The sequence below is a fragment of the Colossoma macropomum genome, unplaced genomic scaffold, assembly GCF_904425465.1.
Source record: "Colossoma macropomum unplaced genomic scaffold, Colossoma_macropomum, whole genome shotgun sequence".
NCBI lineage: Eukaryota > Metazoa > Chordata > Actinopteri > Characiformes > Serrasalmidae > Colossoma > Colossoma macropomum.
In genome coordinates, this window is record NW_023494802.1 from 38,077,684 (window position 1) to 38,099,330 (window position 21,647).

The 21,647-nt window shown below is 38.6% G+C and overlaps 2 protein-coding genes across 2 annotated transcripts; one reads left to right on the top strand and one right to left on the bottom strand.

Moving 5' to 3' along the window:
- The first annotated feature begins 247 nt into the window (after positions 1–247).
- On the top strand, positions 248–1,252 carry LOC118823114 (epidermal differentiation-specific protein-like). Its single transcript, XM_036592517.1, has one exon. The coding sequence runs from the start codon at positions 248–250 to the stop codon at positions 1,250–1,252; it is 1,005 nt and encodes a 334-aa protein (XP_036448410.1).
- An 18,750-nt stretch (positions 1,253–20,002) lies between these two features.
- Positions 20,003–21,647, bottom strand: LOC118822407 (epidermal differentiation-specific protein-like). The gene is made up of 2 exons (XM_036591443.1): positions 20,574–21,647; positions 20,003–20,258 (listed from the first exon to the last, which is right to left on the bottom strand). Exon 1 carries the CDS (start codon positions 21,583–21,585, stop codon positions 20,581–20,583), a length of 1,005 nt encoding a protein of 334 aa, XP_036447336.1. The 5' UTR covers positions 21,586–21,647; the 3' UTR covers positions 20,003–20,258; positions 20,574–20,580.

Consider the following 21,647-nt stretch of genomic DNA (forward strand, 5'->3'; position numbering starts at 1 on the left):
AGCACACTATAGAATGCCCATATCTGCTCACTGCTGAAAAAATCATGAGGCATCTCAAGCCTGCTTGGCTCTGAACATGATTCGGTCTTCACCTTAATTGGTAATGTGGCTGTATGAGCCTCTGACTCCACCTTCATATGTAGCATGTGCCCTAAAACAGCAGGTATAAGAGCCCTGCACAGTCTTTATGAGCTCAGGTTCCTCTCCTTCTGCACAGGCTTCAGGGAAACAGTCTCCTCCAGACACCATGAGCAAGATCATCGTCTATGAGCATTTTCACTTTAAAGGCATCAGCAGAGAGTTCACCTCCTCCGTCTCCAACTTAATTCAGGAGAATTTTAATGACTGCATCTCCTCTCTGAAGGTGATCGGGAATCCATGGGTGGCATACTCAGACATCAATTTCAGTGGTAACCAGGAAATCTATGAAGAGGGTGAATATGCCAGAGTGGAGCACAATGACTGCATTTCCTCTCTAGAGATGGTGACTGAAGACCTGACAGATCCTCAGATAACACTTTACGAACATGTGAACTATCAGGGTAGAAGTATTGTGCTGAAGAATGAGACCAATCTGTGCCATGGCTCTTTTAATGATATAGCATCTTCTCACAAGGTGCAGAGAGGAGCCTGGGTCCTGTATGAGCATATTAACAGACACGGGGCAAAGATGGTGGCCAGAGCTTCTCGTGACGTTCCAAGCTATGGCTGGTTCAATGACCGACTGTCTCATGTGCGTCCCCTGAAGCCAGGAAGGCCCACCATTACAGCAGAGGTTCTCTGGGACAAGAAGGAAGAACATGTCAAATCAGTTATCCTCGACTCCGTATGTGGCCTGAATCATGGAGAATGTGAACAAAGCTTCTCCACTGAGCTGTGTAGAGAGTATGAGGGCTCCGTCACTGACAGCTTCAGCTTTAGTAATGCAACAGAGATCACCATTGGAACATCCTTCAGTGTAAATGTATTTGGGATAGAAGCTGGCTTGAACAGCTCTTTGAGTAACACCTTTACTGTGGAGAAAGGGAGCAGCAACACCAGAACCGAGAAGAAGAGAGTCCAAATCTCCCTGCCGGCCACTGTCCCTCCCTGCTCCAAGCTCACTGTGAATGTGGTCAGGAAAGAAGTGGATGTGAAGGTCCCAGTCAAGCTGACCATCACCACTGGTTCCCACAGCAGGGATGAATTTGGAGAATACAGGTGCCAGTCTGGCAACTCCATCACCACCGAGTACAAGGAGGACAAAATCTAGTGTGGTGAGATACAGAACACAAACAAACAGCATAGTCTTAATTTAGCATTTGATGTTTGCACTAGTAGAGTCTTGTTTTTGTCCTTATTCTGTGAAACACTGGTTAAAGTATTGACAAGTCATCTAGGCAATGCAGACATCAGAGCCCATATCTTGATTTTTCTTGTGTCCAGGGAACCATGCTGGTGTCGAACCCTTTACACGGTGACTGTGCCTCACAAGGGTATCATCAGGACATCACCCGACAGTGTCGACATCAGTTGAGATCAACATTAGAAGATTTACGATTTTCTTTTTTTTATTCAAACTTCTGGCCTCCTGACTTTAACCGCTTCTTTAATGCATCTTAATACTGTAAGCATAAGAATAAGCATAAAACTTCTGTGTGTGGTCTAATTATTTCAATTATGCTATATTAAATAATAATTAAGCAGACCTCTGAAGTTGCCATGGCCATATTAGGAACTCCAGGTCTAAGCTTGTTTTCTCTATGACAAAAATCACCTGGTGTTAAAATGTTCCAAAGCCATATGTTTTACTACATGGACATTTTTCGTCCAGTTGTTACTGGACCTTCTGAATTACAAGATCGCTTAGGAGGCAAAATACAAGCGTTGCTACATGCAAGTTAACATTGCTGAGCACTGAATTGACATATAACCAAACCAGCAAGCTTTGTCAAATGCGGTGATTAAGTTCCTTTGGCAGTAACAGTCTGAGTTTGAGTAGCTGTTGTTGGTATTTTATAGTGTTTTATTATTTGTATTATGTCCAAAGTTCCTAATATGTGCATGATAACAACAGAATGATTTACAGCTTCAGAGGTCTAGAAGTGTTAAGTCTTCTGTCCTTTGTGACTTTAGTACTTGTTATTATAATTTCTTTATGATTAGACTGGTTTGACCTTCCACGTGAGTTTTTTTAAGAGGTAACAGCAACAAAAATAAAGGCGTGTGCATTTCCTCTGGACTGTCTTTTGTGGTTACTAAGGTTACCGTCTAAAACTTTTCTGTAGAGCAGTGTTCAAAGGGTACCTGACACCTTCATAAGCCCTTCATGACAACGGACGCAAACCTACATAAACATTTATAAACACTTATTCCAATCGATGTCATTTGTAATGAAGGTTGCATTTGCCAGCGTTGATGTCAGGTCGACATTAAGTCATGTCATGACACTTTTGGGGGCAAAATGAGAGACTTTGTAGCTCAGTGTACATGACAGTGACATAACATCAACCAGATTTCAGGGAAGGCCTTGGCCACCTCGCCCACCCCTTTAGAATCATGCATGTGTCCATCTACCATTGACCACTATGGTACCATCATCAACATTACGTATAAAACGCAAAAGATTCTTGAACATCCACTGGTGGCTTTAGATAGTAAATAAAAATAAATGAATAAATAATCATCATTCAGTACATTTCAAACGATCTAGTGAACGATTGTTACATGTTAAACAGTGCTGCAACTAGGAGAAGGGAGCTGGTTAGCATTAGCATTGCTAACATGCTAACAGCTCTGCCTATCACAGAAGGGAAAGGCTGGAAAGGCAAAATTAAACCTGTTCTGTGTTCTGTTTGGAAGCCTGATAGGTTACCTTAACGCCGGCTTAGCAAATAGGCTACAGTTCCAATCAGCGCTACCCTTCACAGGTTTGATTCTGAAAGTTGGAGCTCTGTTGACACAAATTTAGATGATAAAAATGTTTTTTGTTGAGAGACCAAAAGTAGAGTGTGCAGATAATGTGTGGTTCTGATACTTGTAGCTCTTTGTCATGGCTGAGCTGTTATCATGCTTTCAGTGAGCTCTCACACCACCAATCAATGAGCCCTGTAAAATAAATATAAATGGGTGGAATGTGTTTATTAGTCCATGTTAATGTGGAATGAACATTTGATGTGTCATCATTTTTGAATACCATCATTTTTAAACACAATCTATCATACCTCCTAACCCTAGCTAGCATGTCATCCTAAGTGAACCAGTCTTATGGCAGATTAACTGTAATTGGTGGTTTGTCATGTTAGAATCCTGCTAATAAAGATGGCTGGTCAAAAACAGGCATCTGTAACTGAAAAAGTCAAACAGTAACTGAAAAAGCATAAAGATTTTCTAGGAAAGTTCAGGCTTGGTAACAAAAAAATGTAACCCCTCCAAACAGAGTGCTGCCTATAACAGCGTGATAGCTGTTAAACTGTAGAGACATTTAGAAACCAAGCGTCCCACATGTGCTAAAAAAGTCAACAAAGTCACTGAGCAAATTTATGTTTCTGGCCAAAACAGTGGTCTACTTCAAAAAGTTCTGGCCTTTTTAAGTGAGTTTGAGGGTCTTCTTTAGCATGGGGCTCTTTATCCATCAGTTTCATGTTAGTGTGATGATTTGGCAGAATGTTTAGTGAGTTTACCACCCATTGACTAGGCTCCCGCTCATATTTAGAGACAGTGATGTATCTAGAACTTCTAAAAGACCTAGAGTGAGTGTTTTGCTCACACAAAAGTTCACAGAATTCTGGCTGAAATCTTGTCTGAAGGCCAAGAAGACTCTGAGGTTTCCCCACCACTTAACAAATAATTGTTTTGTTTATTTAATGTCAGCATTGCTGTGTTCTATGTGAAATAGATATGGCTATATAGAGTGTGTATGCAAGATACATGGACTTCTTAGTATTCTCTAGTACAAGGTTATCACAATTCTCTGCAGAGAAATGTAAAGAAGCCCCCAATTCTATGGCACCCTCTACCGTTGTAAGAATGGACATATACTCAAATCAGAGGAACGATTATGTTAGAAAATGAAAACATCTTAAATCTGGTCTGTATGTCTAATATTTTTCATTATGAGAATATTCTAAGAATTCAAGACCTTTCTTTTACTTGTTTTAGGTAATTTTGCCTTATGAAAGTGTCTCACTAATTTAAGTTCCTTTGGCAGATAATACATTTTTACTTGTTGTAAATTTTACCTGCATTATTTATACGTACTTTTATATATTATTAATTATTTTATAATGATTAATTTTACTTACAAAATAAGTAAAAATTATCTGCCAACCACATACGACACTTTCACTATAGATAAAATAATTTAGGACAAATACAAATGTATCGGTTAAATAATCTCATGATATTCTTAAAACAATCCCAGACTGGGAAATGTTGGACATGTTGACTACATTTTAGATGTTTTCACTGGATATAACTTTGTCTGTCATATTTAGAACAGACAAATATTAATATGTCATCAAACCCAAATCAGGTCCAAGACAGTGTAAGCATTTGAGAGTGGGAGTTAGGTTCCCATGGTTTGGTATGTGTAAGAACCGTAGCATCTGAGTTCTAGACATATGACAACTTCTTCAGACCACAAGCGGTCCGAGGTCCAAGAGAATAAGTATATTTAATAAGCCAGGTCAGCTGCCTTCAACAAATCATTTGTAACCCTAACCAGTGCTGTTTCAGTGCTGTGGTTCCCTCTGAACCCAGACTGAAACTGCTCAGATAGGTTGCTGGAAGTTAGATGATCTCTCAGCTGGGCCACCAGTAAACCCAAAAAATCAGAGACTTTGACCCAATAATTTTCAAAGCAAGACACTCGAACAACGTTACTTGATTAATAGGAACAGTTTTTAAACTGTGGGTGGAGCGACACAGAACAGCCAGTCCACCCCCTAAAGCCACTAATGCATGGTTTATCAAGTTAGTTATGCCCTCTATTATACATGTCAGGTAAAACTGCCGACTTCTACCACTTAGCTGCAAAAGTTGGCAGCAGTGTAGCAGGTAGCCATAATGCAAGATCTTGGGAGCTATGATTAAAGCCCTAAACTGGTCGTCCTACTTTGGTAATCCCAAGGAGCCCCAGGAAGGCTAAGGTAGCCAGCAACAGTTTATGAAATAAATCCTGACTGAACACCATGTTAGCCTACTAACCACAAAACCACTCCTACTAGCAAATGTCAGGGTGAAGTAGTTAGACCTACCTATCATGAGAGCCAGAAAAACACAGAAATACAAAGAGAAATTGGTAGACTTACTTGAAGGAAGCCAGATGAATGCCGAGCGGGGTGATGCAGAGAAGGCTTGCGTTAGCCCGGTAAGCAGTGAACACGTCATGAGTGAAGTGGTGATCAAGTTCAAGCAGCAAGTACTCCAACAGGACTGCTCTGCCAAAAGAAACTGCTTTTTTTGTTGCTGTGTTGTTCTGGTAGTTTGAGATAGGCAGTACGTTTTTTACGTGTTATTCTGTTTTGGGGAGTGGGTTGTTTAGAGCTGTTTTGTGTATAAGGGGGGGCCCCTGTCAGGGCAAAGACTATGACTAATGGTGAACCCTCAATATACTACCTTGCACTTTTATGATTAAGCTTGTGGCTGTTTCCTAAACTGCATGCATACATTCCATGCTCTTAGGTAAGCATCAACGCATTCTGGACGATTTTATTCTGTGAAAATGCAACTTTAGCGCCTGAAAAAAAACATGCAAATTGGTTCTCATTCAAATATAGTCATCATGAAAGATTCTATAAATTCAAGACCTTTTCATTTTGCTTATGTCAAAGAAGACAGAAGACATTTTTGTTTATTACAACTTTGTATTTATCAGATTAGATTTCTTTGGTTTATTGGTTCCAGAAGACAAAAATCACATGAAGCACTGATTATTCTGCTTTCAGTATTTATGTTAATTGAGTATTTAGGGACAGTAAAGATGCCTCGATTCCTTGAGAAGAGAAGTAAATCTTCAGATTTCAATGCCAGTCATGTCGATTCTCAACTGGATGACCAGACACCCTTAAGAACGAGTGAAAGTGTCTAGCATAAGCGAGATTCACTGGAAAAGAGGAAACAAGACATGAGCTTTGATCTCCACTCATTAATCATAGCAAAATGATTATGCATTGGTCATTAAATATCAGTTCCTGTACAGAAGGTAACGTGCATCTACCAGGCAAATGAATTAAGATTTTACATGTGTTGATTGCAGTGGTGCAAAATTAAGAGAGTACAGGAGGAACTTTTTTATTACACAAGATAAAACCAAGCATTTTGGGAAGGTTATTGAAAAAAGTAAAGGCCCTATTTTTTGGATAACAGTTACTGGATGTTAGCATTCTGATTATAACCTCCTGTCACCCCCACCAAAATTGTGAGACCAAATTTATACCATTGTATGTTTGAATAAATCTGTTTCTCACCAATCAGCGCACGAGATTTTTTCCCCTTTGTACTTGGTGGTGATAGAGTTGCCAGATTGGCAACTTAACTCTCCATGCTGATGTGGGAGTCTGTCTGGATGGTCAGCTTGACTGGAACCTTCTCATCCACTTCTTTCCTCAACACGTGAGCTTGGTGTGGGGAGCTATTTTGGTGGGCAGGGTGATTCTGATACTCTTCCTCTCATTTCTGGTGTTGCTGCTGCCTTTCTACACAGTGAAAATGTTACTGAAAGAGAGTTCTGCTCTCCTTTCATCACCTCTACATCTACACTAAAGGGTTTTCCCCAGGTGATTTCTGTAGCATTGCTAAAGCTCTCAGTGACAGAGATCAGCTTGGTGGAGAAGCTCCACATTTGGAGTCAATCATAACAGATTTGACATGTTCCTTTTTGTTGTCCCAGAAGATCTGAGTTACTGTCTTCATAGAGGACATACACTTCTGCGTCTTGTGACGATGTCATGGAAGGAGCCGTGGGCCAGGTTGGTTTCACTGGTGAGGATGAGTGTTCTGCCTGTGGTTAATATGTTCAGGGTTGTGTTCAGAATGGCTGTGAATGTTGTCTGATGTTTGCTTATTTTCCGATGTTTTTTTTTTTTAATTTTATTAAGCCTAAGAACAATGAATGTTACAACTGGGCCTTCAGTGTCAAGCTATAAATCTCAAAACCTGTACAAAAACATGGGGAGAAATCCCATCGCCACAATAATGTTAATTACTGCTTACATCCATATGGAATTCTAGTAGTTTGTTAGTATCAAGTTTGATTTGCATGGCCAAATTATGGCAGCTCTAGGTGAAACGCAGCTATTTGCAGGTTCTACGATATTTTATGTTTTACATAAGCTTGGTTTGATCTAGTCTCACAAGCCCAGACGTAATACATGACTGGGGACAACATTCAGAATTTTTGGGCTAAATATAGGTGGGAATGCAGACTTGGTAGGTGGGGAACAAACTTTTGTTTGTGAAATTTATAAACCAATCTAACACTTTGTGAAGGTGGAGCTCAGGTCTGCCCAAAGAACACCTGTCATCCGCAGCAAACAACAATATCATTACAAATACAACTTTTAACAATCTCAAGGGGTGCCATTAATTGTGACAGTTTTGGTAACATATTTGTTAAAGACTTGAGTCTTCTACTACACTTAGTTTAATAAAATGTTAGAATTCTCAATGTGAGATTAATTTAATTAACTACAAACACATTTATGAGATTTAACCCATCTTCACTCATTCACACCTGTAGGCATTTTTTGCTCATGTCAGTAAAGAAGCATCATGTCAGGTGCAGCACACTATAGAATGCACATATCCGCTTACTGCTGAAAAAAATCATGAGGCATCTCAAGCCTGCTTGGCTCTGAACAAGATTCGGTCTTCACCTTAATTGGTAATTGTCAGTGTGAGCCTCTGACTCCACCTTCATATGTAGCATGTGCCCTAAAACAGCAGGTATAAGAGCCCTGCACAGTCTTTAGGAGCTCAGTTTCCTCTCATTCTGCACAGGCTTCAGGGAAACAGTCTCCTCCAGACACCATGAGCAAGATCATCGTCTATGAGCATTTTGACTTTCAGGGCATCAGCAGAGAGTTCACCTCCTCCGTCTCCAACTTAATTCAGGAGAATTTGAATGACTGCATCTCCTCTCTGAAGGTGATCTGGAATCCATGGGTGGCGCACTCAGACATCAATTTCAGTGGTAACCAGGAAATCTATGAAGAGGGTGAATATGCCAGAGTGGAGCACAATGACTGCATTTCTTCTCTAGAGATGGTGAAGGAGGACCTGACCGATCCTCAGATAACACTTTACAAACATGAGGACTATCAGGGTAGAATTGTGCTGAAGAATGAGACCAACCTGTAGTATGGCTCTTTCAATGATGTGGCATCTTCTCACAAGGTGCAGAGAGGAGCCTGGGTTCTGTATGAGCACATCAACAGACGTGGGGCAAAGATGGTGGCCAGAGCTTTTCATGATGTTCTGTTATATATTGACCCACTGCTAGGTTATGGAAATGGGCAAAATTGGGTTGTTTTGAAATACTTTTGAGTGCACAGTCTCTGTCATGGACTCAGTAATTGCAGGCAACATCTCACATCACGATAAAGGTAACGACGATTAAAGGATTATTCCTGCATTAAATAAGCATTTAACCATTTCCTATTTCTGCCATTTAATCTACTCGTCTCCATTAATCACATGCTTTCTCTATGCTGTTGTTGCTTTAATTTGATGTCCAAAGCTGTGGCTCTTAAACCAATCATCAAGGGCCTCAAAATGGCTTGGGCATTTGCTTTATCACTTTGTGTTGAGTTAAGTTTCTAAAAAATACCCTGTCTGGGGGTCCCTGAGGACAACTTTAGAAGCACTGATGTAATAAATGTGATGTGCAGGGCGTCTCAAAAGTAAAGAAACGCCCACGAATGAAAAACAATGAAAACGGTTTGGCAGATGGTGATCCAATTTTAGACACAAGCTGTTGGGGAAGATGGAATCCTGTTAGGCCATGTCACCAAAATGGCGGTCATCTTAAATGCTGAACTCAACAGCAAAGCAAATACATCCCTCCCTTCAGTGTTGTACAGACAAATATCATGACACAATGTTAGAGTGAATAAACACACAGCAAGTAATGTAACTAAGATTAGCTTCGCTGCAGCAATAATAGCGACAACCCAACTAAAGAGTTATCACAAACATTAGCAAATTGTAATGTGGTGGCTTGCCAGAGGTGGGATTTCAATTCAGGTCATCTGGGTGGTGTTTCAGAGGCCAACTGGGTGAGCCACCACAGGGTCTTGGAAAGCAGGACCCAAACACTAAGCTAAACCGGCGCTCTACCACTGCACTATAGAAGCCGCATCACGTAGTGCAGGAAGGGTTCGCCTTAAAATGGAACGCCCGAAAACGGGTAGAAAACGAATGGCAGTATGAAAACCCACCTACTAAGGCTTAGGTGGGAAAAAACAAAGGATGCCAGAGGAAAGACTGGCTCTCTCAAACACTGAGGAAAGGCTAACTGAAATAAGGAGAACGAAGAGGAGAAAAGGACAAACTTGTTCCTTCGTCTTGTTTTACGCTTATTTCTTTGTCTTTTTTTTTTTTTTTAAGGACAGGTAAAGCAGGGAAAGAACTTTAGAGACTCGAGAGTAAGGAACAATGAGGGGAAGCTGCGAGGCTTAACCCTCTACCGCTTACCGGCTATCTCAAAGCTCCAGTAACTGGGAACAAAGACACAGCAAAGTGTAGCTTCTTCCCAGCCCTTATAAAGCCCCCTGAGCAGGTGTGGCTCATTTGGTTGGATTGGGTGGTTGACTCCCCCTGGTGGCCGGCGGTGGCCAACACTTACACAAATGGAACAAAACAATACTGACTTGTTGGTTTTGTGAAACAGCAAAAACAAGTTAATTTTACCACCCGTCAAGCAGGAACAAGCTCCTCATCCCTTTTCATGCCGTTCAACTTTCACTGAAGCTGTAGTCAGCTACATATTCACTAGCTTCTTGTTTGCATTTTTCTTTTCCACCTTAAATGATGGCATAGTTACATTCTGGTTCCTCTGCTTCTTCTTTGAATTTTCCTATTCCACCTTGAACAATTCAATGATCCTGACCACTGAAAAACAGGGTAAAAGGGGTCTAAGTATGCAGAGAAACAGATGGACTACAGTCTGTAGTTGTCTGTATATGGTAAGTGCAGCTGATAAAATGGACAATCAGTGTGTGTACAAGGAGGTGGTTTTAATGTTATGCCTGAAAGGTGAAAATGTAAATATTTCATATTTATGTGTGTAACTGTTGGACATCTATTGTCATCTGTCACACACATTTTTACTACATTAAACACAAGGCATTTTTACTTGTTTTAAGTCCTAAAATCTTTCTTTGACACCTGATTCATCATTTAATTAGGAGACTACAGTACAGAGCGTACAGAGCAGGGCCTACTCAACCTAACAAACAACATAAGTGGCTGCTTAGGACCAACTAACAACTTCTGGGTTATTGCCACACTATTATGTTGACTCACATGAAAATGTGATATTAATGACAAATAACCAGAAGTTGCCGAAGAAAGAAAAAAGGCCACACTGCCACCGCTGCTGCCAAGATTAGATTGAACTAAACTTAAAAGTTATCTGGGTAAGCAAGACATTTTGAATGCTAAGATGGAACCCTGGATCTAGAATGGTGAAAAGTTATCTAAAATGCACACTGTAACTTTGTAAAACCCCAAATGAGAATCCAATCATCAACACCACACAAATAGCCAGTTGTAAATGTATGTAATTTAGACAGCTTGTGCTAGAGTTTATTAGTTAGACTTTACTTTTACAGTACATCAGCTAGTGAGCAGGATTTTTGTGCCCCTCACCATGCTGCTAGCTAATATACTGTAAAATTAGTCTTAAAGTTAACTAAGCCAATATTGTGCGTACGTTGTTATGCATGTTTATGTGTTTTATGTGTACTGTTAATAAGAAACTTTCAATGCTGTCTTCTTGTTTTGGTTTAGCTTGTGTGAGAAGTATTGTTCATATCTTTACCTCATAACTTCGACATTAACCTGTTCTGGCTAGTCCAGCACATTTACATAATGAAATAACAATGTTCATATTTGTGTCTTGTCTCTAAATAAACATATAAAGTATACAACAGCTCAAGATGTAAATGTTCTGCAAAGGATACATTAGAAGTACAGAGATGAGTCAACAAACCTCTAAACCTCAATGTGTTGGTAAGGCAAACCTATGGGTATACTTCACAATTCTAATGTAGGTCATTTCTTTGGAGGTTGAGCTACAAAATAAAGCTTTAATTTATTCCACTACTTAATCTCACTGTGACTCAACATTAGCATTGCAGGTAAATCTATTTATATATCAAATAAAAGGAAAGCTGACTGCTACTTTACTTGATTTCTAGCATGGCTTACAAGATGAAGACAGTGAAATGTTCTCAGTGGCGATTATATCCTTAAAGTTGCAACACAGCCAAAACGATAAATGTAACTATCCACACATCTGATATAAACATGCTTACTCACCTGCTACAGGGGTGAGATTTTTTGGTTTCAAGAGAAAAAATTCCCTTTCTGATGACATACCTTAAAAAACTATGGCTGATTTGGTGTGTATGTTTGGGAGGATTCATAGTTTTAGGCCAGAATACACCTTTAAGGCAACACTGGGGATCTTCTATATGAGTTGATGACCACTATTTGAAAAAAAAAAAAAACTTCAATGGATTTGAATAGAACTGAATGTGGACAGACCAGGAATGCAGTTCCATGTAGTGAACATTTTCTATTGAAATACTGTATAAATGCTGATTTCATGGGTCATGGGTGGGTCCTTTTTAAGCTCTTTTTTAATAGTTGAATTAGTTATGATTTACCTTTTAGCATTTATTTGGAGCAGCTGAAGCATAATATTGGGTGAGCACTACAGTGAGTTCAGGATGGATTAAGCCACGCAATGCTGCAGCCACTTTTGCTTCAAACATTCACAAATTTCGGTCATTGCATATACATATACATAATATACATATATATATATATATATATATATATATATATATATTAGGAGTTACCACTGCTTTCCGAACCACACAACCAGTCTGATCCAGTTTGCACAGCACAGTGTTACAAGACAGGAAACCACACAGATGAGCATGAAAACTTTCATTTTAAGAATAAGGGTTTATGAACAAATCTGTCAATTTAAAACCAGAAACAGAGCTAGTCCTCACATCCTTCCATAAGCAAAAAAACTAACAAAAAAAGACCCTCCTATTTGACCCAAGTGCCATGTAAAACATTTGCAATTGCCAAGTCATACCTGACACCTCAGTGCTCCCACTACAATCCTCCCTCCTTTGAAACAGTTTGCTCCATCTGTCTGTCTAAGAATATCGATGCTGTCGGATCAAAACCTTGTATCTACATTTTCGTTTCTCAGCTTTTGACATAATTAGAAAATGCCCGTCGCCCGTTACATACTGTGTAAATTTTCCAACAAATGGACCAAAAGAAATGGCCCAAAATTATTAGAAATCTCTGTTTACTTACATTAAAAATAAAGTATGTTTTTCCTTTTCCTACAAGGTTATCGTTTTGTTCCGACAACAGTGATAAGTAGATATAAAAACAGAAAGCAATGATATGCAAATCATGTAAACCACATTTTTAAAGGAAAATACTACAAAGACAACATGTCAAACTGAGAAATTCTGTTCTTTGAAAAATATTTGCCCATTCTGAATTTGATGCCAACAACACATTCCAAAAGAGTTGTAACAGGGGCATGTTTAACACTGTGTTTCATCACCTCTTCTTTTAACAGCACTCTGTAAGTGTTTGGGAACTGAGGAGACACTGTAGTTTTCAAAGTGAAATGTTTTCCTGTTCTGGTTATATATAGGATATGCTGAACAGTTCAGAGTCTCCTTTGTCATATTTTTCATTTCATAATGCACCAAATGTTATCAGTGGGTGACACATCTGGACTGCAGGCAGGCCAGTTTAGCACCCAGACTGTTTTAATATGGAGTTATGCTGTTGCAATACATGCAGAATGTGGTTTTACATTGTCCTGCTGAAATAAGCAATGACTTCCCTGAAAAAGACATCATCTAGATGGCAGCATATGTTGCCAAAACATGTATATATCATTCAGCATTAATGGAGCCTTCACAGATGTGCAGGACCACAGGACACTTTTTCCATTCCCCTCAGTCCATTTTAAATGAGCTCGGACCCAGAGAAGGTGGCAGTGTTGCTGGATGATTTTTTCTGGTTTTAACCTGCATTTGTGGATGCAGCGACAAACTTTTCACAGACAGTGGTTTTCCGAAACCCATGCAGTGATTTTCACTACAGAATCATATCTATTTTTAATGTAGTGCTGCCTGAGGGCCCAAAGACCATGGCCTGCAAATACTGGTTTTTGGCATTGTCCCTTACATACAGAGATTTCTCCAGATTCTCTAAATCTTTTAATGATATTATGTATGGTAGATGATGAAAAGCAAAATTTCTTTGCTATTTTATGTTGAGAAACGTTATTCTTGAATTGTTGCACTATTTGATGATGCAGTCTTTCACAGAGTGGTGAACCCCTCCTCATCTTTACTTCTGAAAGACTCAGCCTCTCTGGGATGCTCTTTTTGTACTCCATCATGTTACTGACCTGTTGCCAATTAACCACCTGGTGTTTTTTTAAGCATTGCACAAATTTACCAGCCTTTTGTTGCCCCCGTCCCAACTTTTTTGGCTGACATGTTATATCAAGCAAAAATTGGGAAAAAACTTTCACAAAAATTGGTGACCTTAGATCCCAAACGATTACTGAATGTTGTTAAAAGTAAAGATGATGCAACTGAGTGGTAAAAATGCTGTGGTCCCAACTTTTTTGGAACATGTTGCAAGCATCAAATTTAGAATAAGGGCATCCATACAAAATGCAATCCAGTTAATTAGTTGAAACTTTTAATATATTGTATCTGTACTGCTTTCAATTGAACACAGGACAAAAGAATCTTTGCTGTCAATTTTTATTTACATGTTACCTACTGTCCCAACTTTTTTTGGAATTTGGTTTGTATGTTTTATGCTTTTTTCTGTAGCTAAAAAATGAATGCGAGGTCTTTTGCAACTTATGTAGTTTGCATATAACAAGAATCAGCACTGCTATCAATATCACACTCCAATTCATTTTACCAGGAGAAAATTCAAAACATGAAAGGATGAAAAAGAGGGCTGCAAATCAATTGTGTTTTGACAAAGCACAATTTGAAAGATTAAATGCAGATGAAAATATCATAGGTTTTATTATATTTGTCCTGACTATTGCTTTGAAATGTTACATGCAGTTTTCATTTAGGGGTGTAGGTGTGGGTTGGGTTTTCACTGTGGCTTACACTTGAAGGACTTAGTGTCTCTCAGTAACCCATGTCATTTTAGAAACATACACGACACTGTGTTCTTCCTTGATTTACAACTTCTTAAATTCATCCAGTGATGAAAATACAAGTGGCTCTGGTGCTCATCAGTGTGGTCTTCACCAAAGGTACAGAGAATCAAATATATACACTCACAGTACATTTAGTACTGTAATTAATTTCAGTCAAGTTGATGTTTAATTAAAGGGAACTCCCATTGTTTTTCCAGTGGAATTCAGAGTGGTTAAAGATAAAGGGTTTGTTGTAGAGAATGTTCATTACAGATTTCTTTACAGTGGTGGTGCCTTGAACCAGGGGTCACACTGTCTACAGTGCAAATATAGCCATTTTATCTACTGTTCAAAACCACCAGTGAACCTATATGTGCCTTCTGAGTTTTTATGTAATGTGCATGTACATCTCCACTTTCTGTATTTCAAAACTATAACAAAACAGCGTTTCAGACATCAGGCAAAATATCTGTGTAATAACTTTGTGTGAGGGAGCTTTTAGAGGAATTAAACTCTACAGACATCTGGTTCCTGTCACAACCACTGTGAACAATTTTGACTCTGTATCATATTATATATATACTATGTTTTTAGTTTATTAGTTTATTTTGTTTGGGGTCATGCACAAAATCCATTAATTTCAAAAGCATTAGCTAAAAAGTTCCATCTGCAGTCCCTGGGCAGGTAAATATAAAGTCATGTGAAGAAGTAAGTAAGTACACTTCATAAAATGTTTCTCTTTTTTGACTGATATGTGGACATATTAGTAATTGATCTTCAATTAAACAGTGTGTATAGATAACTGCTATGTAAAAGAGCAAAAAAAAAGAAAACAATGGAAATTTGTTTTTTTGCAATCATTTATTTCACACACACTGAGATGTTAGATTTGAGATTTGTCTCTTGAAAGAGTAAGTACATGCCTTAAGTAGCTGGTACTGCATCATTTTGCAGAAACAGCTTTACGTAGGCATTTCATATAACTGTCTACCTGTTTCTGACATCTACTAGGAGAAATGTTTGCCCTCTCCTCCATGCCGAATTCTTTCAACAGTTCAGCGTTTGAGATGTGAATGTTTCTTGCATGTCTTGCCCATTTCAAATCCTCCCACAGCATCTCATTGGTATTCAGATCTGGACTTTGACTAGGCCATTCCACAACCCTACATTTCGTCCATTTCTTGGTGGATTTACTTGTATGTTTGGGATCATTAGCCCATCGGAAGTCCACTTCTTCAATTTCAACTATTTATTTTCCAGCTGGTCTCACATTCTCCTCAAGCAGTCTCTGAAAGAGACTTCATAGTGGATTCTGTGATTGCAAGTTGATATGAGGTTGAGGATATGAGGTTCTTCTGATCAAATTCTATCTTTGCTTTTGCACCAAACGTGGCTTCAGATACTGTGACAGATACTGAAACAACTCTCTTTTACTTTTGATTCGTTTGTTCATAGCACATTGTTTCAGAAGTCCTGATCCTTGCCTAGATATTGATTAGCAAACTTGAGTCTTGCCCTGATGTGGACAACAAAGCCTTCTTCCTGGTGCACCTTCCATGCAGGTCAAATGTGTGCAGTCTCTTTCCAATAGCAGATGCATGCACTTTTACATCAACAGTGGCAAGAGCTACCTGCATGTTTTGTATTCTGGGGATTCTTAGGGACTTCTTTCAGTATCTTACTGTCTGCTCTCAGGTTATATTTGCAAGGGTGGCCTGGCCTGGACAAGTTGGCAGTGCTTTTTAAATTTTATGCACTTATAGATGATTTTCTAGTCAGTGGAATTATTGCTTTCCAATATTGGGAAATCTTAAACCCATTTCTAGACTTATAGGCATCCACAACCTTCTTTCTGAAAGCCTGAGAGAGCTCTTTTGATCTACACCTGACGACACCACACACTCTAATAACAAGAGCAAAAGAGCAAACCAGACCAGATATCTGAGGTTTAAATAAAACAGTTTCCTCCAAAATATTCTCTAATACTGCTCTAATCTTTAGCACCTGATCAGGTGCACCTGTTTTCATTTTGAACCTTTTGAAGTAGTGATATATGTAGGAGTGTACTCACTTTTTCCACATGAGAAAATGCATTATATATAATCATTCAGCATTAATGATGCCTTCATAGATGTTCAAGTCATCCATGGCCACAGGATACTTTTCCACTTCGCCTCCATCCATCTTGAATGATCTTAAATCAGGCCAAGAGAAGGCGGTGGCGTTTCTGGATCCTGTTCATATATGGTTTCTTCTTTGCATGGTAGAGTTTTAACTTATATTTGTAGATGCAGTGACAATGTGTGTTCACAGACAATGATTTCTGGAACTGTTCCCGAGCCCGTGCAGTGATTTCTACTACAAAATTGTGTCTGTTTTTAATTCATGGCTGCCTGAAGGCCCAAAGATCATGACCAGCCAATATTGGTTTTCGGCCTTGTCCCTTGCATACAGAGATTTTCCTGAATTCTTTGAATCTATTAATATATTGTGTGCCATAGATGAGGAAATCCCCAAGTTCTTTGCTTGTTTATGTTGTGAAAACGTTTTTCTTGAATTGTTGCAATATTTGCCCCTCATGCAATATTGTAGAAAAAGTTCTCAGTTTCACCATTTGATATTATGTCTTTGTACTATTTTCAATTAGTAATTAATTATAAGGTTTGAATGATTTGCACATCATTGTGTTTTGTTTTATTTATATGTTGCACAGCATTCCAACTTTTTTGGACATGTAGTTCAAGCTCCTTTCAGGAAATACTGAAACTAGATCAGCTTTTAGTATCACTGTAAAGATTTTCAAACATCATCATCACTGATATTTGATTTATTTGATTGTCTATAAATGCTCAGAACTTATTTTTAATTGTCAGAAATTACAAGAAGTCTGGCTTTGTGAAACAGCGCCAGCAGAGGGAGCCCATGACAACAACTCTGATTAAGATTTAGACCTACTACTTAAAAAAATATGTGTGCAAGGCATTGTTGTGTAAAATTGTAGCCAGCCATGCTTAAAAGTGTAATATTATGAACAACTGATATAGCAAAATGACAGCTACTGAAAAAGCATGATCTAAACTTGTCTCTTTTGCAAGAATTAGATTAAATGGTAAAAAAAAAAAATAATTAAAAAAAAAACAAAAAACAAAAAACAACTATTATTTGGCCTGACAGAAGTAAATGCTGCTTGGATCATTCTATTTAATATAGTAATTCTGATGAAGCTGTGCTCAACTTCTAGCCAAACCTTCACAAATTCATAAGTTTTTTATTGAGGGAGAAAAAATGTGCTGAATGCAGAGTGTAGGAAGGCAGAGCTGAATGTCCAGCATGTCCATCAGTCCTCAAATAAATATACACAATGTTATTTCTCTCATATCTAACATTAATTACTGAGATTTTTTTTCTCTGAAAACTGACTGGTTCATGAATAAGACCACTGGAAAACAATATCAGACTTATTCATAAATACATTTCACAGTTAATGATTAAAGTAAACTGAACTTGTTTGAGAAAAATTGATTTATTACTTATCCCACTTGTCATTTGTAAAAAGAAAGAGCCAGTAACACTTTTAAGATCAGCAATAAGTTGGGTAAGGATATAATATATTAATATTATTGTAATAATATAGTAATAATATAGTAATATTATTGTAACAAGCTGTATTTACTTAAAATATATGCTAATTCACTACTTATTAATAATTAATAAGATAGACAAAGATAAACATGTTGTATGAAGATATATATAGTGTAGTTTTTAACTAGTTTCTGAGTTTTTTTCAGATCTGTGCTTTATAATAGAGAGACAGTATTTTATCAAAAGGTAACACAAAAGAAATGTGTTGTGTTTTCAATCCCTGATTCTGTGAGTCTCTGTATATTTACTTTATCTGTGAAATAACATGCAAAAGTAACAGAACAATCATGAGTAATTGTAATAATGTTCACAGTATAATTGCAGTAATGTCAGTGCAGTGGGCCACATTATTCTGAAGAGCTGATTGTATTACCTGCTGTGAGATGCAGTAACTAAGAAACAAGATGGGAAGAAGCAAGTTTGTGTTTTACAGCTCTAATAACTTTTAGATTCACTGTAATTACAACCTGGAACTGTGTCTGTACATCACACTGCGTATGACCATTTAAATACACAACAGAAAAAAAAGTAGAAATGAGTGAATCAGTATTTTAAAGCTTTAACACCACATGATTTAAGCAGAACTACTTCAGTGTTTTGGGGGTGATATCTGAAATATCATAAAAACCTACAATGATTAAAAATAATTGGGGTGATATGTTGATTGAGCAGATATAATGCTGACATTATGTGATCTGTAAAGTTCAACTGAAGCGTTCTGATAAGACCCTGTTCTCTCCTTTACATTCACTGCTGTTTAAGCTGTATAGGATGAGTCCTGATCTGCCTCTACTTGTTTTAGTACAAATTCCAGGGGTTCCTCCCAGCCCTGGGGTTTAACTGGCCCTGAACCATAAAAGGTAAATATCATATGTTTCATCCCAGCTGTTTTGCACTGCCATTGAGAAAACTGGGGGTGGGGGCTGGGGTGTTAATAGAGGAGAGAAGAATAAAGGAGAGGAGAAGAGAGAACTGTGGAGAAGAGGAGAAACAGAGGAGAGGAGAGGAGAATACAGGAGAAAAGAATAGAGGAGAGAACCAGGGAGGAGAATAGAGGAAAGGAGAGGGAAAGAGAGAACTGGGGAGGGGAGAAGAGGAGAAGAGGGAACTGGGGTGGAGAGGTGAATAGAGGAGGGAAAAGAAGAATAAAAGAGAGGAGTACAGAACTGGGAAAGAGAAGAGAATAAACGAGAGGAGAATATAGGAGAAAAGAAGAGAAAACTGGGGAGAAGAGGAGAATAGAGGAGAGGAAAGGAGAATAAAGGAGAGGAGAAGAGAACTGGGGAGGAGAGGAGAAAACTAGGGAGGAGAGGAGAATAGAGGAGAGTAGAGAACAGAGAGGAGAGAAGAATAGAGGAGAACACACAATATTACAGATCAGTAACGAGTGGGCAGTGATGTAATAATATTATAGTAATGAGTCATACTTAACATGACTTACTGCCTAGTTTTCTGAAATGATTAAAATACCGTGTACAGATAAAAAATAATACAATAAAATATTCTTTCACTATAATAAATACCAATGGAATTCTTAATGGTAAAATCAAATTTTATTTAACATAATGTTTTCCATTTTATTACCAACTAGTTTCTACTACAATTATGAACATATTATTTATTTATATCTAGAAAATTAGCATGTAAATTTTAGGTTATAACTATAATATTACTATATAATTAACAACTTACTACTGCTCTATAAAGTAAAGTGCTGCCTCACACTCTTCTGATTAAGCTTGTGGCTATTTTCTAAACTGCGTACATTAAATTCTGTGCTATTATAAAAATCAGTACATTCTCTGTGATTTTATTCTGTAAAATGAAACTTTAGAAACTAGTTCTCATCAAACACAGTTATCATGTAGGATTGTGTTATAAGTATCTTAGTACCTTTTCCTTTTGCTTATGTCAAAGAAGACAGAAGACATGTTTTGTTTATTAGAACTTTGTATTTATTTGATTAGATATTTTTCGTTTATTGGTTCCAAAAGACAAAATCACAAGAAACCATGATTGTTTTGCTTTGAGTATTAATGTTGATGAAGTATTTAGGGACAGTAAAGGGTCTCAAGCTCTGGAGGAGAGAAGTAAATCTTCAGATTTCAACATCAGTCACATCAGTTCTCAACTGGATGGCCAGATACCCTCGAGAGCCACTGACAGTGTTCAGCATCAGTAAGATTCACTGGAAACACAAGACAGCAAGACATGAGCTTTGATCTCCACTTATTATTCATAACAAAATGATTATGCATTGGTCATTAGCTATAGATTAATTAATACTATTTTAATACATACATTGATCACAGTGATACAAACATAGGAGATTACAGGGGGGAAATGCCTCCTCCCCATTTATTTATCATACAAGTAAATACTCTCTATTGTGGATAACATATATCATATGTTCAGCATTGCTGATTACAGCCTCTGACATCAACCCCCTTCCTCCCCCCTTTGTTTATCTGTATGTTTAGAGGAATCACTGTATTTTACCAACCAGCGCATTAGATTTTTTCCTCCTTGAACTCGGCGGTGATGGAGTTGCCAGATTGGCACCTGTACTCTCCAAACTCCACACTTGAGTTGGAACCTGTCTGGATGGTCAGCTTGACTGGGACCTTCACATCCACTTCTTTCCTCAACACGTTCACAGTGAGCTTGGTGTGGGGGGCTATTTTGGTGGGCAAGGTGATTTGGATACTCTTCCTCTCGGTTCTGGTGTTGCTGCTGCCTTTCTCAACAGTGAAGGTGTTACTGAAAGAGAAGTTCTGCTCTCCTTTCATTACGCCTACATCTACACTGAAGGATGTTCCCCAAGTGATCTGGGTTGCATTGCTAAAGCTGAAGCTGTCAGTGACGGAGGCCGTGTACTCTTTAAACAGCTCAGTGGAGAAGCTTTGCTCATGTTCCCCTTTGTTCAGACCACATATGGAGTCGATCGTAACAGATTTGACATGTTCTTCTTTCTTGTCCCAGAGGATCTCTGACTTTATGATGGGTTTGCCAGGCTTCAGAGGGCGCACGTGAGACACTCTGTCATTGAACCAGCCATAATTAGGAACATCACGAGAAGCCCTGGCCACCATCTGAGCTCCCGCTCTGTTAATGTGCTCATAAAGGACCCAGGCTCCCCTCTGCACCTTGTGTGAAGACGCCAGGTCGTGGAAAGAGCCGTAGAGCAGGTTGGTTTCAGTGGTGAGGACGAGGGTCCTGCCTCTGTAGTTATCATGCTCGTAAAGTGTGATCTGAGGGTACATCAGGTCCTCCGTCACCACCTCTAGTGAAGAAATCTGGTCATTGAACTCCACTCTGGGATATTCTCCCTCCTCATAGACAAACTGAGAACCTCTGAAATCCCTGTCTGAGTACACCACCCATGGATTCCCGATCACCTTCAGAGAGGAGATGCAGTCATTAAAGTCCTCCTTTACTAAGTTGAGAACAGAAGAGGTGAACTCTCTGCTCAAGCCCTGAAAGTTGGCATTCTCATAAACAATAATCTTGTTCATGGTGTCGCCTCTCCAGTCAGCACAGATGGAGACTGTAAGTCTGGGACGAACATGCAGAACTT